Source organism: Gekko japonicus, unplaced genomic scaffold, assembly GCF_001447785.1.
Source record: "Gekko japonicus isolate JY-2015 unplaced genomic scaffold, Gekko_japonicus_V1.1 scaffold392, whole genome shotgun sequence".
Taxonomy (NCBI): Eukaryota; Metazoa; Chordata; class Lepidosauria; order Squamata; family Gekkonidae; genus Gekko; species Gekko japonicus.
In genome coordinates this window covers 330094-347347 of record NW_015174853.1, presented here as the reverse complement: position 1 = coordinate 347347, position 17254 = coordinate 330094, and the positions used below count along the sequence as shown (strand labels likewise).

At 40.9% G+C, this 17254-nt stretch overlaps 1 protein-coding gene across 2 annotated transcripts in view; it reads right to left on the bottom strand.

The window, feature by feature from the left end:
* The window catches only part of CEP170 (centrosomal protein 170kDa), a 113059-nt gene that overhangs the window by 50036 nt on the left and 45769 nt on the right, over positions 1-17254 (bottom strand). For both annotated transcript variants that reach the window (XM_015424568.1, XM_015424569.1), the window contains exons 8-9: positions 14882-15519; positions 3085-3234 (exon numbers count right to left, since the gene is read on the bottom strand). In XM_015424568.1, coding sequence (XP_015280054.1) covers positions 3085-3234; positions 14882-15519 — 788 coding nt within the window. The remainder of the gene's footprint in view (positions 1-3084; positions 3235-14881; positions 15520-17254) is intronic.

The following is a 17254-nucleotide window of genomic DNA, read 5'->3' as shown; positions in this document are numbered from 1 at the left end:
CATGTCTCCAGATATAGACCTTGGGTGATTGCCACATGTAGAACAGAGAACTGAGCAGAGGTATGCATAATTAAAGAGTACACAGGTCATAGTGCTTCTCTCTCAAACCACTGAGCATCCTGTCACACTACTGTAACTGAACTACTTTTCAATCAGCACACTTCTTGTTTTTCTCACAGAAATAAGGATTTTAAATCAACCCCGAAACCATGCAGATCACAACTGTGGCTGTGTATATATAACTGCTATATAAATTCCAAATCACTTCATGGGATCATGGCAAGCATAAGGCCTCGGACACTTTCATATAGGAAGTTCTGTGGTAATCATGTATGCATAAACAAGAGAATATATTTTATTCTACCCTCTCAGTTAAAAATGCCTAAGACAGTTACTAAAAATAAAAAATCACAATCATTGGTAGTCACCATGGGCATAAACTCAACCTACTGCCCCCCTTCCCATACTGCTATTGGCTGGTGCCATTTGGCAAGGACTCAGCTGGCTGAAGTGTGGGAAGAGGCTCTGGCTGAACCTGTCATCACGGTTGACCATCAGCTACTGATCCACCGCCTCACCGACATTGGAATCCAGGGACTAGCCTTACAGTGGCTTCTTTCCTTTCTCCAGGGCAGGGACAAAGAGTGGCGCTGGGGAATCAGCTGTCCCGAAGGCACCCACTAGAATGTGGAGTGCTGCAAGGGGTGGTGTTGTCCCCGATGCTCTTTTACAGTTCCGCAGGGCCTGCAAAACAGAGCTCTTCTGCCAGGTCTTTGGAGCCACCACCACCACCAATCAATAACAACAACTGATAACCATGGTGGAAGCCTTGAGCCATTGGTCCCTGAGACTACCGCCCATCCTAGTTTCCCCTAACTGAAGCAGACCAATAGAGTTAAAGCAAAAATTGGAATTTGCTAGCACTTTAACACTATGTTTGACTTTAATGCTGTTTTTATATTGCTGTATTATCTTATTAGGAACTGTATTAGTGTAATGAATTGTGTTTTATGTATTATGAGAGCTTTTATTCTGTTGTGAGCAGCCCTGAGCCAGCCTAGGCTGGATAGGCGGGATAAAAATCAATAAAATCAATCAATCAATAAATAAATACTGGCCAAGTCTGAACCACGGTGGCCAGTGAGTAAGCCTGCAAACATCGCTACACTGGCCAGTAAATAAAGCAGCCTCTCAGAGACTGCTCCAAACAGCATGCTCAGGGGGCATTTCATTAGCTCAATCTGTCCCTGACTGGCATAAGCAAAAAAATTCTAATAAAATCCAGGTTTTACTGAATTGCTTTAAAAAAATTGTAATCTGCCTTGAGTCCCTGTGAGAAAAGCAGACTAGACGTCAAATAAACAGATAAAAGAAATGGCATTTTACATAGTCTAAAAATCAGAGCAATAAAACCAAAAGGAAGAATCTAAAAGCAGGAATCGAAGAGGCAAGCATGAAGAGAAAATTTAGAATGGAGAAAAGTAATTTGAGGTTTATAAAATAGCAGTCATTTCCAAAAACTAAGCAAAAGTAAGTTAAAAGTACAGCTGAAGTTTAAAAATCCTGCATTGTTACAACTCTTCTTAAAATAGTGTATGTGTGTGTGGGGGGGAGAGAACAAAGGATAGAATGGAACTGTACAGGCTGTTGAATACTGAAGTGCACACAATTATAAGAATAATAGACAATGATTAAGCTATAATACTGATGAGCTTCATGATGTTTAATCTTTGTTCTTAACAGCAAGGCACCATCAAACAAAGGATGATGACATCAAGATGAACGGACAAGACGAACTTCTCGAGTTACCGTTCGTTTCGATGACTCTTTATCATACAGGTCTCAATTCTGTATCCATGTACAATAAAATCAACTGCTGGGTATTCTTGAATTCAGACGCCTTCTTCCAAAGCTCTTAGCTAACAAGTATAACCTTTCAATCGGACGAACAACTTGATTCAAGTTGATGCAAGTCTGCCACCCAGAGTGCAACTGCATTATTTAACAGGAAATCTTAGAATGGTGGAACAGAGCAGATACTGTGTAGCCATGATGACATAAACCGTCTTTTGCTCATGTAAGGATATATGTAGGAGTTCCATGATATTCCTCCTTGGGATTCATCCCATGCTATTGCTAAGAATTAGGGCAGCTTTTCAGGTGATATAGAGTACTGCTAAAGACAGGAGAACTGGAAAACTTCTTTGTTGCAAAAAAATCTGATAACGAACCAGATTCATATGATAATATGTAAGAAAGCCAAAAATTGTTATTGTTGGGATAATATCTATATAATACGACACTGAATAATAAGGGAACAGAACACATAGCTTAATTTGAGTACAGGAAGAGTGGATAACGATTATATTGAACTTCAGAGGACAAAGTAAGTGTTAAAGGAAGAGAAACAGAAGATCAGCAGTCTAATTAAGTAGTGAAGCACTTCTAGATTTTTTGAAACATAACCATTACTAAGACATTTGAGTACTCATCAAGCCATAGAACATTACTAATGTTTACCAAACTTGACACAGAGGTTTATTTCACACAAAGTTATAGTATGAATCTTGTGTCTACCCATACCGATTCCAAGGCAAAGGATGGCAGTGCCTTTGCAGAAGTCAATTATATCTTTCCATATGGAAAGATTAACTCCCTTTTGTTTAAGCTCAGATTCTGCAAGTTTTATTTTAACACTCATGAATTTTAGATGTGTAGTCGACTAACTCCCATGTAAACTCTGGCAAATGATGTGCAAAATCTGCCATATATAAATTTTCCTTAGTTGGATAATAAATTCCATCTTCATTTCTTGTGTATTATAAGAATACACACATGCAACATTGCACTGATATGCATGCTATGCGGTGCACGCAACCAGAGCAATAAAAAAGTGAAAACTGCCCATTTTTCCATTACTAAGATAATAGTTCTCTAAAAAAGAAACCAGAGATAGAAAAGATTAATACAGAAGTTAGTTAATGTTTTCTAAACAAAGCTTGCTACCTACTTAATACTGACTATATTAAGGTTTTCTCCCTTATTGGAAGAAAAAATATGATGACTCCAAAAATTGAATGCTACCTCTGTGTCAAGAAATCCAGTGGTACTCAGTGGTCTTTTTTCTTCCAGCACTATTGTAGCAGAATATATAGCCCAATCTTTTACTAAATCTTTCTGGCTTTCGTTGGTAACAGGCCTATTATAATCCTGGCTTTCATCCACTCCAAAAACCTGAAAATAAAACAAAATCATCACAAACATTAACTGAAAACCTTCCTGATATTATTAAACCTGAATGTATGGGTGGTATTCACTACCGGTTCAATAATCTCATCATTTAAAAGTTTTAATAACTCATGCCATGTAAATTTTGCAAGCTCTTTGCTTCACAAATAGAAAGAATTTGTGACCACAAGCAGTGTTCCCTCTAAGCTGAGTTAGTGTGAGCTAGCTCACAGTTCTTTAGCCTCCGGCTCACACATTTTTGTCTGAGCTCAGGAAGGAAGGCTCCAGAGCAAACTAATTTAGGCAGCAGCCAAATTGCTCACTCACAACTTTAGTGCCAGCAGCTCACAAAATAGAATTTTTGCTCACAAGACTCCACAGCTTAGAGGGAACATTGAACAAGTGGTACATATCAGTTTGAAGGTAAGGAAATGAATTACTGACTTATTCCTAATGTTGTTCATCTGACTATGAGAAAAGTCTAACTGTAAAGTTAAAAGTAGTTGAGGTATTTCACATACCATTTTTACAGCTAATACATAATTCTGTATAGGTACTTTACATTTACATTAAAAACAGCTCACCGTGAAGGGGCTAGTATTCAGGGAAAATGTGGAATCATTGGTGATTTGCAAAAAGGGGGCAGTAAACCAACTCACATGACAGCTGAATTTAAGGCAGGCGAAGGAACTGGGTCCCAGTAAGTTCCCTCTTTCCCATATTAGCCCCACATATTAAACTCTTACAACTAGAGCAAATAAGCATAACTCCATTACATATATCCCCTGCCACCCATCTTTTTAATTAAGTGCCCTCAAGTCTCAACGGACCTATAGCAAACTCTCATGGGTTTTTCAAGGCAAGTGATGAGCACAGGTGGCTTGATATTGCCTTCTTCTGCTTCTTCTGCTTAGCAACTCAGGTTTTCCTTGGTGGTCTCCCATCCAAGTACTAACCATGGCCAACCTCACTTAGCTTCCAAGTTCTAACAAGCTCAAACTGATCTGGGCTATTCAGGTACTCCTTATTTTTGGAATGCCCCTTTCAATAAATCCATCTTGGTTAATCCATCACCATATTCAATGCATACTTATCTGTGTACCTTCACTGATTTTCTACAATTTTGAAGGGAAAGCACACAGCAAAACAATTTTTGTTTCATAAAGGACTTGAACATTTTACACATGGAGTTGAATATAGTGAAACAAAATACCTGGGATGCATACTAAATATTTTAATTCAAAACACATATACATGTCTATATATATCTATATCAATTCAGTAATATGGTATTGTTACAAATTTGTGAATTTTTCAATATGCATTGCCTCTAAAATATTAACAGAAATAAAGTTCTTTAAGTATATTAACAGATACAATTTGTTTTAGTTAGCATAGTTCATGAAAGGTTTCATGTGCTATCCCCTCTGGACTTCTTGGCTTTATTTGTCAACAAGTGCGCCCCATATCCAGACTGCATTTCTCTTGGGGGGGGCAATTTCCAACTATTCCCCTTATCACGATCTATCGGAGACCCCTCACTCCCCCAGGGAAGGGGGTAGTGAGCCTCTAGAGGCTTGATCTGGTCCCCTGTGCCATGGCTACTCACGGGGAGAACCAGGGATCGCCTCCAACGCTCGATCCAAAGAGGAGCCCATCTCTATGGGCGAAGCCGCCGCTCCTGCACTGGGGGGGGTTAGAAACACCACCGGACAAGCACTTGGAACAGCTGTGAGTAAAAAAATCTTATTTTGGGGGCTTACAGAGAGTGAACTGTCAAAACCTTAGCCCTGAAAATTTTAGAAGCTTAGGTGGGAGTTCCCCCCCCGGTATAAGTGGCCAACGAAAAGAGATAGACGGAGACAGCTTTACTTTCACTTTTCAATATAGGGCGATTCTTTAAAAGGAACTAACCTAAGTAATTGATCATTTCACATGTTGATGGCTAACTTTATATATTTATGGACTGTAGAGACTGTAGAGATCTCTTTGCAACGTTCCCCATTTTTACCCCAGCTGGGGCAGGGTCTGGAATATTGGGAAATCCTTTACACATTTTTTGGGGTCTCAGAAAAACAAAATAAAATAAAATAGACTGAAATAAAGCAAAGGGGACCATTATTATAAAGGAATTCCAGGGGAGAAAGCTGTAATCTCATTAATTGTGGAACACCAACCAACTGCCTTAAAAAGTGCCCCCCCCCCCCGATACTTGGACTGTGAATTGAAACTGGCTGGTTGAAACACATATTTGTGGTTTATGGTACCAAAACACTGTACTGGAGAAAACCCTAACAACCAACCTAGCCATTAAAAACAAAATCTGGGCAGTTAGTCAGGGATTACTGGTGTTCCTAAACAACCTTTAAGAGGAAAAAAAAAGCATTGGAGTTAAAGGGGAAGAAATTTTTTGGAAATTTTGCCAAAATTGAATTAACCTTACAGATTTAACCAATGCAGCCCTGTCTACAAGATGGCAGGTCAAGCAAGTCAAATTAAGACAGTTAAAACACCAGCTCCTTCACCAGCTTCCTCACCAGGAGTCTTTAGCTCTACCATTTCTAAATTCTCAGCTCCCGCACAAAAAGAAATGCAAGCATTGGTCAAGGCGATTATTGTAAGTTCAATCAGCGATGCGGTGGAACCAACTAAAGTCACCATGGAGGAAATCTGAAATTCTACTACAGAAGCGGTAGATCCCATTAAAAATGTGATGAAAGAAATAACTGAAAAGTTCTCCACAAGCATGCAAGCACTTCAGAAACAAATAACAGATAATACTCATAAAATTACTGAACTGAGCACTACAACAGAAAAAATAGAAGCCAAAACAAGAGAAATGGAAACCAAGATTTGAGATACAGATACGAGACAATCTACTTTGGAACAAGATATTACAAGACTTCAGGTTGAAAGGGCTGCTTTTGTACTAAGATTCCAAAATGTACCTCAGGAAAAGAACGAAGACCTCTCCAACAAAATGGCGAAATTACTAGCTGAACATATGAACATGGAAGACGTGGACAAGATTACTCAAGAAATTGATGTTGCGTTCAGAATGAATTCAGCCTATCCAAGGAGATTTCAATTACCAAGAGAGGTGCAAATTCGCTTCCATAAGAGGGCTGTCAGAGACAAGATACTGAGAGAAGTGAATGCATCACCATTGATGATGGAGGAGACAGAAATCAATGTCTTAAAAGAAATTCCTTGGAGAGTCAGAGAGAAGAGAAAAGAATATATCAATTTGACAACATTGTTGAGGAAAAACAACATAACCTACAGATGGCTCCAACCCTCATTATGGGTTGGATCCTATCTACATTTCTATGTGTGCAAGGGGGAGGGATGATTTTAATCAATTTACCTTCAAAGGTAAAAAATATAGAATAACATCGATTTTTAAGGCTGAAGACTTTCTAACAACTTATGGAGATGACCTGCTAGTAGAATAAGAAGGAAAGGGAAGAGGGAGAAGAGGGAGAAGAGGAAGAAGAAGAGGAAGAAGAAAGTGTACAAGGAGTGGCGGCACTCAATGGAAAACCACAGAAACCAAAAAGAACTGGAACGACAAGGAAATCCCCAGTAAACACAAGACAACATACAAGAGAAAAACAGGAGAAACAGAACCAAAACAAAGATGCACATGCACAGAGACAAAATAAAAATTATTTCGGTAAATATGAATGGTTTAAATGGGCCACAGAAAAGAAGGTGAATATTTCACCAACTTAGAAAGCAAAATGTGGATGTTACATGTCTCCAAGAGACACACATTAAAAAAGAGGATGAAAAATATTTACAAGTAAAAGGTTTTGGCAAAGTCTTCACTGCATTAGATAAGAAGAAAAAGAAAAGAGGGGTCGCTACACTTGTAAAAGCTCATCTTCAACCAGAAAAAAAAATTACGCTTCAAAGGGTGGAAGAATATTAATGGTTGCAGTGCAATGGCAAATGAAAAGGATGCTAATTGTGAACATTTATGCTCCAAATCAAAATCAAGAAAATTTTTACAAAAAGTTGCAAAACTTGATCACCCAACAGGATTTCCAGGAGATCTGTATTATAGGGGATTACCAGGGGTCTTTTGGGGCCAGAGCGCTGCTCCGGCAGCCCAGGAGCCCGTGCTAATGGTGGCGGCGGCAAGCCCCACCCCTAGCTCCCTGCACTGAAAGCGCTGCGGCTCAGGGGACACCAGGAGAGCCCCCCGTCGTGTCCCCCGGGCTGTGCAGGAGCACTGCAGTTAGGGAACACTTGGTCACGATTTTATAGCTGGTACAATAACTATATGTAGGCAGAAATAAACAAAAGACAAAGGTACAAGAAAACAAAGTTAATATAACCCAATAAGGTAGAAATTTAATGACATTTACTCACAGAATGTAATTGCAGAAAACAATGTTTGTATTTAGGTAGAAGAATTATAACAACCAATGCTCCCTAAGCTGTGGAGTCTTGTGAGTGAAAATTCTACTTTATGAGCTACTGGCATTAAATTTGTGAGCGAGTGATTTGGCCACTGCATAAATTAGTTGGCTCTGGAGCCATCCTTGCTGAGCTAAGACAAAAATGTGTGAGCCAGAGGCTAAAAAACTGTAAGCTAGCTCACACTAACTCAGCTTAGAGGGAACACTGATAACAACTATGAAGATTTATTACCCCCATCAATGTCAATGTTTTGTATGTCTGTGTTAATGTTTGTTTGTTAAGTTTGTACTGTATTGTGATGGAAAAACTTAATAAAATTCCGCCCTTTGGAGCAGTTTAAAAAAAAAGAAAAAGAAAGACAGATTGTAGGACTCAGACAGATTTCTTCAGGTCCGTTTGAATTTCACATAACCAGCAGGTGACTGTATAAAGCCCATAAACTGTCTGCAACAAACAGTACAGATCTCAATCCAGAACAGGACAGAGACTGTGTTGATCACAAAGCTTCAAAAATGTGCCTAGAATTACTGAACTATTTTGAATTTCAGGCAAGATCCCAAGGGCTGTAAAAGAAATATCACCCCACCAGCTCTTCCAGCCCCTTCTGCCTTCCCCAAGTCTGCCTTTGAAAGTGAAGTAATTCTGTGCAGTGAGATTCGGTGCAGTGTGAGAGAATGCAGCAAGAACAGCAATAATATGAGGACAACTACACAATACCATTATTCCTAGGTCCACTGTGGGTACTGTCAAGTAGACATGTATTGAAAATTCCGGGGTACATCCTGATTACCAAGTGCAAAAGAGCCTAGTTTGGATCAGGACTGTGGTGTGCAGAGGAGAGACCTTAAACCTTCCCACATAAAGTTTTCCTGATCTAAAATGGCCCCAGGGAGCTATTTGTCCTGCTGGGGGTTACATATGTAGTGGTATGCTATATTGGTCCCTGGAGCTATTTAAGGTCAAGAAAATAGTATGGAGGAGGCTTAAGTCCATTCTTCCCACTCATTATGGGTTGGATCCTATCTACATTTCTATGTGTGCAAGGGGGAGGGATGATTTTAATCAATTTCCCTCCTGCTGCAACAGCCAAAAATAGGGTTGCAATTTGCCCGGGTTTGATGCCAATTTTACCATAAAGTTTTGCCCAAAATCCAGAGTGTTGCCTCCAATGTGCCAACATCACTTCTGGGTCCCTGGAGGCAGGCAAGTTGTGTGTGATGACACTGTTCTGGGGGAATGGGAGGTGATGTCACTTCCCACTCCTGGAATGTCCCCCCGTCCCTCCATTGGCGGGTAAAAGGGACCTGGAAACCGTAGCCAAAATGCCCCCTGAAATGCTGCTCCTGGAGAATGAGGATCCCAGGAACAATTTGAGAAGGAACTAGAATTGGGAGGGGAGGATCAGTGAGAAGGAGCCCATCCCCACCTGGGGAAATCTAGGCAGGATCTAAGTGTAAGGCTCCAGGCTTAATCAAGCTCCTGTGCCCCTGGGAATTTCAAGTTTTACCCAGGAACTCCCAGTGCATGAATGTTCTACAGTCCCCCAGGATGGACTTTTTAACAGTGTATCATGCAGTTAAGCCCTGAGTTGCATGATACAGTAATATATCTAAGCGCCCACAAGAAAAGCATTACAAAACTGTTTGATGCCCTGCATTTAATATTTTTAGCATCATATTCTGAAAAACAAACCCTAACAGAAAGTCTTAAAAGTGTCAGGCCAGATACAATGGTCCCTTTCTGCTTATTAGATCCTTTCAGCCAAAGAGCACTTTTGTGTATTGCTACATTACCACTAGCCTAGTAATTTAATTTAGGGGGCTAACAATGGCCACTGACATGCAACTAGCTTGGCTGAAACGTTTCCTGAAGAGCAACAACTGAACTATTAATATACATAAAGGATTAACAGAACAAGAATAAATATCAAAATAGAAAATGGTGTTTGTCTATAAATCAGAGTTACGGTATGTTGTCTCTTTAAAAAGTATTACACCCAAATACATGAAACAGTAAGAAAAGGAGGCTAGCAGCAACAAAGTTGTCTACATCAAGACTGCTTGCATTGTATCACAAATAAAAACTAATTTAAAGTGCGGAAAAAATGTACACTGAAATGAGAAAGATGTGCTTATTGCAAGAGGTGAAATGTTCCCCAGTACTTTTGAGCCACCTATAAAATACACATTAAATATGAGGCTAGTTCATCAGTCCCTCCTTTGAGCCCACCAAGATGTTTGTGTGTGGGCATCACATCAGCCTAAATGTCAAACATTCAACAGATATAGAAATCAGCCAGGCAAGCTGTAAGAGTTGACATGATTCTGGCCTCTCCATGCTACATGTTTGGGTGTAGGGGCTACTCAAATAAGCCATCTACATGCTTATATCCAGTAGGGCAGAGCAGGCAATCCCTTTCTAATCCCTTTCCTGTGGCTTAGTAGGGACTCTGGATTCCTAACTCTCTAATAGTTTGCATATCCCACCTCTTCCAGTTAATTTGTTCCACTATCTCATTTCACCCTGCATGAGATTTGATATTTATTCTACCCTGCTGTTGCTGGTTGGGAGTGTCCAACAACTACCTTGTTTACCTTGACATCCAGAAAGCTTTTGATAAAGTTCCTCATCAAAGGCTCCTAAGTAAGCTGAATAGTCACGGGATAAAAGGACAAGTCCTCATGTGGATCAAAAACTGGCTAATTAATAGGAAACAGAGAGTGAGTATAAATGGGAAATTTTCTCAGTGGAGGGTGGGAAGCAGTGGGGTACGACAGGGTTCAGTACTTGGTCCGATGCTTTTTAACTTGTTTATTAATGATTTGGAGTTGGGAGTAAGCAGTGAAGTGGCTAAATTTGCAGATGACACGAAGTTGTTCAGGGTGGTGAGAACCAGGTAGGATTGTGAGGCACTCCAAAGGGATCTGTCAAGGATGGGCGAGTGGGCGTCAACATAGCAAATGGGGTTCAATGTGGCCAAGTGCAAAGTGATGCACATTGGAGCCAAAAATCCTAACCATAAATACACATTGAATGGGGTCCGAACTGGTGGAGACTGACCAAGAGAGAGTTCTTGGAGTCGTAGCTGATAACTCAATGAAAATGTCAAGACAGTGTGCAACTGCAATAAAAAAGGCCAACGCTATGCTGGGGATTATTAGGAAGGGAACTGAAAACTCTTCTTGTTCCATGGTACTTTCATGTTGACCACTGTGATTGTCATCTATATCAAAAGTGTCAACAGTGGGTTGATGATTGCTAGAAAGAGCTCCTATGGTTTGTGCACCATCACTGGCTTCACTGGTGCTTGCTTGGCTTGTTTCAGCTGTAGGTGTTGACAAAGTTTGACTTGACATTGTAAAATACTTTGATAATTTTTGACATTTAGAAATTTCATCAGATCGTTTCTCCTTGAGTTTGTGTTTTTGGTATTCACTTAATATTTTCTTGAACTCATTGCTATTCCTCTTGGGGTCTTGATCTCTACAATTACAGCCATAAAGTTGTTATTGTTATTAGTTCTACTGCAGCTACATGTATTTATGAATAACACACTTACACACAAACATAAAAGAGGCAATGCAACAGATGCAGTAATCCAAAGCAGGCCTTGAAACAACAAGATCTGTGCAGGCCTTTCCTTCTCCTTTTGGTGCAGCTTCTTCCTGGGCCAGGCCAAACTTCTCAGTAGCATTAACAAACAGAATACTAAAAACATGTATTGCAACAGTTCTAAATAATAATAATTTACCTGCAATAATCCAAAGCAGGCCTTGAAACAACAAGATCTGTGCAGGCCGTTCCCCACCCTTATGGTACTGTTGATTCTTCCTGGGCCAGGCTGAGCTGCTAGGCTGCTGGGAACAACCAGCCCACTTTAGGGGAAGCTACAACACTGAGCATGCTCCATTCTAAGGTCAGTATAACCCATTGGCTTATGATTCTGTCACTAAAATAGCCTTATTTTAATAACAAACACTTTTAAAACTCCATTTGTTGAAAAATTCACTCATTAAAAAAAAGTTGCTCCAGGGGCCCCCTGGGATTGGGGGCCCTGAAGCTTAAGCTTCATTAGTTTCACAGTAGATCTGCCTCCGCCCAAAGCTGTACATAAAAGTTGTGACCTGATCCCTTCCTAATAGGTACAAAGAAATATATCATCTGAAACATATGCATACCATGAGCAACTGACACCAAACATGTTTAACTTGTATTTGGATATATGCCTCAAAGACAAAATGTAAAGAGGCAAAGGTTTCCATTCAAAACAAGGTGTTCCTTACATAGAGCTACCATACAGAAAATTAAATTTTGCTGTAAAATGATATGACAGAACTTTGTTTTACAATGTCCATACTAGTCACGAAGTGTTTACTATTCATTTCAGGGTTCTCCAACATTTTTGAGCCTGCAGGCATTCTGAAATTCTGATACAGGGTGGTGTGCACAACCAAAAAATGGCTGCCAGAGGAGGTGAAGCCAACCAAAAGTATGACCCCACAAAATGACAGGGAGTAAGATTATGCATAAATTTAATAGTAACTCTTCAACATTTCAGGCAGAAGTTTTGATTAACAGGATGCCTTTTAAATTGAACATATTGTTTAAAAAATATTTTCTTGCATATACACAGCTTATCTTCAGTCATGCAATGAAGATCCGTGTGCTGTGGTGGCAGCTGCTGCTAACACATTTTTAAAAAATCTGCACAGCCAATTCAATTTCCCATGGCCATTTAGAAGCCCTGTGGGACAGGGCCCCCCGCTGGCCCCACCCACTTTCTAAAAACATATGGCAAGCAGGGCTATTAGCTGTCTCATAGCCTTTGTTAAACAGGCTTGCCACTCAGGTAACACAGTTATCACACCCAGGAGATTCAATCATCCTACCTTTTCCTACAGCCTCGCCTAGTACCCTTCATTTCTTCCCCTTCTTTATTACTATTTTTTGGCCATCTTCTGGAGATTTACAAAAAGCCAAACCAACCAACTACAGCCAGAGTCTGACTTCCCCCAACCAGAGGAAGAATTCTGCTAAGATTCCAAAAGAGCCACCATTTGGATTTGGCCCCAATAGTAAATGCCCATGGGAAACACAGGATAAAAATAGCATCCTAGCAAGGGAGGAAGTAGGCTCAGTCTAATCCTCAAGGACTGCTCCTCTACTAACTGAAAACCCTGGACAGAGACCCACTCATTCTACTCAGGCCCCCTTCTGAGCTGCTTTAGAATTTCTTCAATCACATTAAGACTTCTGGACAAGGCAATGTGCCTTGTGCCTTGTCTCTAAGCTTCTAATCTTCCTAATTTTCATCCCTTCACTGAAGCACTGCTCAGGGAGAACATACATCTTCTTCACTCCCCCCCCAACTTTCTCTCTGAGGACACTATATGCTCATAACACAATCAAGGGTGGGTTCTGACTTTCTGGACCAGCCTGAGAGAGGGATATCTAGCATAACTGGGACACCTTCCACTAGGAATCTTCTGATTTATTTGTTCATTGCTAATTGTATATATGATGGTGTGATTTTTGTATGCCATCTAATTGTTTGCATTACAGTAATTCCACAAATTTAGTATTTTATATTGCTCTTTCACATGTGTGCATGAAAATATAGTAATGCAATGTGTGGATGGAACTGGAAATATCACAGTGTAATAAACAGGTCTCCTGATGACTAGGAAGTGAATTGACATGACAAATTGATTATTGAATCTACTTGTACACAAAAAATAGGCACAGAAATCTCCCAAAATTTCCTGTAAACGTATGGCCTTCAGTAACTGCTGCATTTCTATTCATTTTTGGTTCACCACATTTCTGAAAGATTTTGTGCTTCAAAATGAGGCCTTAATGACAGTTGTAGGTAAAGTACATCTCATTCTATAGCAAAAACAATTGCCACACCTTATGGGAAATGTGACTTGGAATAAATGTTTGAAGGGGTGTGGGCTGTGTTCCTCAGTGATAGAACATCTTTTAAAAAATGGCTGTACATCCATTTCAACATGTATAAATGAATTGACTTCACAAAATTCCGTAACTATGATGCGATCCCCATTTGTCGATCTGGCATGGAATGCACCTTCTGTCAATAGCTGAGTAGCGCTGCTGAATACAACTATTAACTAAAACAATACACATTCATAAGACATTATATTAAGTCTCCCTTAAAATAACCTTGTCTGAAATGAAATCTAAATTTAATAAAACACAGACTTGTCTCCACTTAAAATCCCTGGTTTGATACATATGCAACATCAAACCATGACTTGGCAACATATAAGCAAGCCTCAGTCACACGGTCCCGCCTCACCCCCTGCACAATTCAATTCCTTTTTTTCATAGCAAACCATAACTTGCTGTTACATCAATGCTAGTGAGAGCAGGTGTCAGCCTGGATATAATAACAGCAAGCTATGCTTTGCTATGAAACACCAGGAGAGGGAAGGAGTGGCAGTATGCAGTTTACAATAAAGAGCATTAATTTTTTTCATATAACATTTCATAATGTTTTAAATAGCTTTAATAGTGTTCTTTTCAACTTTTCTAACTATTTGGCATGCCAAACTTGATTAAAATGGTTGCACCTGTTCAAATTAAGGATTTTCTTTTAATGAGAGAGAGGGAGAAAGGTACAGTGCTGACTCTCATTGTATTCTGTAGTTGAATATGTATTTATTCTTATGCAATACTAGTCTTGATAGGGCTGCCCGCTTCCAGGTGGGACCTGGGGACCCCCCAGAATTACAGCTCATCTCCACACAACAGAGATCAATTCCCTTTGGATGGTGGACTCTATGTCATTGTACCCACTGAGGTCCCTGTCCTCCACAAGCTCTACCCCCTGCTGGTGGCCAGGGAGGACCTGGCAACCCTACGGTCTGCTACATTTCAATCAATATGGATAAGATTAGTGCTCCAAAATATCTAGTTAAAAGAAAGTGTCATCAATATATTACTGTATAGTTTACACAAGCTTGTGTTCTTCAAACTTTTCAAAGTTTAAAATTTTGCTTTAAAAAGATTATGGTCATATTTAATGAATACTAACAATACACGAGAAAACATTTTGATTAGTGATGGTTTAGTAACTTTATGAATGGTACATTTTCAGCAATACCATCATTGCCCTTCTAAATTATTATTCAAATAATTATACTTACTAGGGTCTTCTCAAAGACACCACAAGTATGTGTCTCAATATATTTAAGCTGCTTACCTTATCAATCATCTTGCGAGCTTCTACTTCCTCAGTATTGGGATTTTCCAGCTCAATAGTGTAAGTACCTTTATCACTTTGGTCATCATCATCCTTTACAATAGTTACTGCCGCTAGCTGGCTTTTTAACTTTTTCTCCATATCCTCGCTTGGACTTGGTCTATGTCCAAGACTTCCAGAACTTCTTAACAATGCAGTCTGTAAGAAAGGCAATGCAGCAGAAGGTTCTTCTGATTTTTGCTTTAAAAGTTTTGCATGTACTGATCTTTGTTGGGTAGAGCCAAGCTGCAAAGGTAACTGATTCCCTTTAGAGTCACCCGCTGCATGTCTCACTTTTTCAGTTTTTGTATGAGGTGACGGAGAAGACAATTCAGGGCACAAAACTCCCACATTTTGAGAAAAGGAATGAGAGCGCCTCTTCCGGGGATGGCCTTCGTCAAAAAACTCAATCATAAAAGCAGTCTGACTTAAAGCAGGTTGGTCTAAGTGTTTGCCTGTCTCCTGGATTTTTGCATGCAGCTTTTTTTGTTCCGTATAATGATGCCTTAACTGTTCTTCGAGCACTGATCGCTTACTGTAATGCTTGTTTGCTCCAGCATTTTCTGAATCACTCTGTGTCCCATCATCATGTTTATTTCCTGCAGAGACAATAATAATAATATTAAAAAATAGAAATGTAGTAATACATAAATGACAGCAATACAGAGAGTCTTTCAAACTTGTGAATGCAGGGACAATATTTCCTTCTGTGTTAGAAGCTCAACTGTCTGTTAGTAACAAGCCCAGCAAGCTGCCCATAGCAACAACACACACATTCAGACTGACCATGCAACAATGGAGTCTTTTACTAGCTAATCAGAAAGGCAGATGTATCTGAATCACTCAGAAAATGTTTACTTCTTAACCACTGATGAAATCTGAATGATGTTCTGACAGCTACACCACATTGCAGATACATAAGATCAACAGGACTCCCAATAGAACTATATTTGCCAAACACCTACTAAAAAAGAACACCTCCAATCCTCAATGAACAAGAAATGCATCTTATTCCTGAATGTATTCCATGAAGTGTTGGAAGGAAAAATAAAACAACAACTACATACTATTTAATAGGACTTAAACTTTCTGCTGAAACGCTAGATGTGGACCATTTAAAATGGTTTTCCCAAAATACCATTGCCAGCCTGTTGTTATGATTTCCAGATCAAGGTGATTAACTACCGTATTTTTTGCTCCATAAGATGCACTCCCCCCCCCCAAAAAAAAGCATGGGGGAAACTGTGTGCGTCTTATGGAGCGAATACTGCAAAAAAGAGCCTGTCCAGCGCCGCATGGTCTACTGGTCCTTCCCCCGCAGCGAGAATGAGATCTGCATGTACTCCTCCAACACCTGCACCGCAGCCGAAGACGGTACCACCAGCAACACCTTGATGGCCGCCGGTGCTCCCGGCGGGGGATCTAGCGCCGTTGGGTCCACGAGCACCGCCGCTGGCACCGCCTCGGCCGTCGCGGCCAGCAACAGCAACAGCACCACCAACAACGGCGCCGCAGCTGGAGGCAGCAGGGCAGCAGACGCTGCGGCCGATGAGAACCGCTTGCCTTTCCGCAGGGGGATCGCTCTGCTCGACAGCGGCTGCGTCGACAACGTCCTGCAAGTCGGTGAGTCACTCGGCCGGCGAGGGGAGGGCGAGGTGCGGGGGGGAGAGGGAGAGACGGGTAGACAAGGGAGCCTTCTGCTTTCCCTTCCAGCCACTGGGCTGCGAGTCGTGGGCTCGGTGCCTTCTGCGCGGTCCCTGCTCTCAAGCTCTCCAGACATGCGGGGGGGAGAGCATTAATTTCTCCTCCCCGGCTCATCCACCTGCACAGCCGTGCCATTCTGGGTCCCCCGGACTTGCTCCCACTGGGCCTGTCGTCCCGTTTTATTCGTAGATTTTTTTTTCAGCGCCGCACTTCCCCCACTAGTATTCTAAGAATCCAGACCATCCCAGTAGCTCTTTGCCCCACACGCACTCTCGCCACAGCGAGCCCTTTCTCCCCCCCTTTAAATCGCCTGCCATTAAGCTTCTGTGCATAATCCTTTCTGTCTCGCGTCCAGACAAAACATCCCATTTCCTTCTGCTCCTTCTATACCCAGTTTTTTCTAACCTGCTTCTGAACGTTATTCTCCTACACCAGTGGCTGGTCCCCTCCTGCCTTGCATCTTCCCCTTTTTCTGTTCCACTCTCTATATATTATCTAAATATTCTTCTCCACAGTGTTTCGATGGTTCTTTCTCCTCTTGTTCTCCTCCCTCCCCCTTTCCCAGCACCAGATAGTGTGAATGGAAGTGAATCAGCAGAAGGAGCCCCCAGGGGAAAGGGGGGCAGGAAT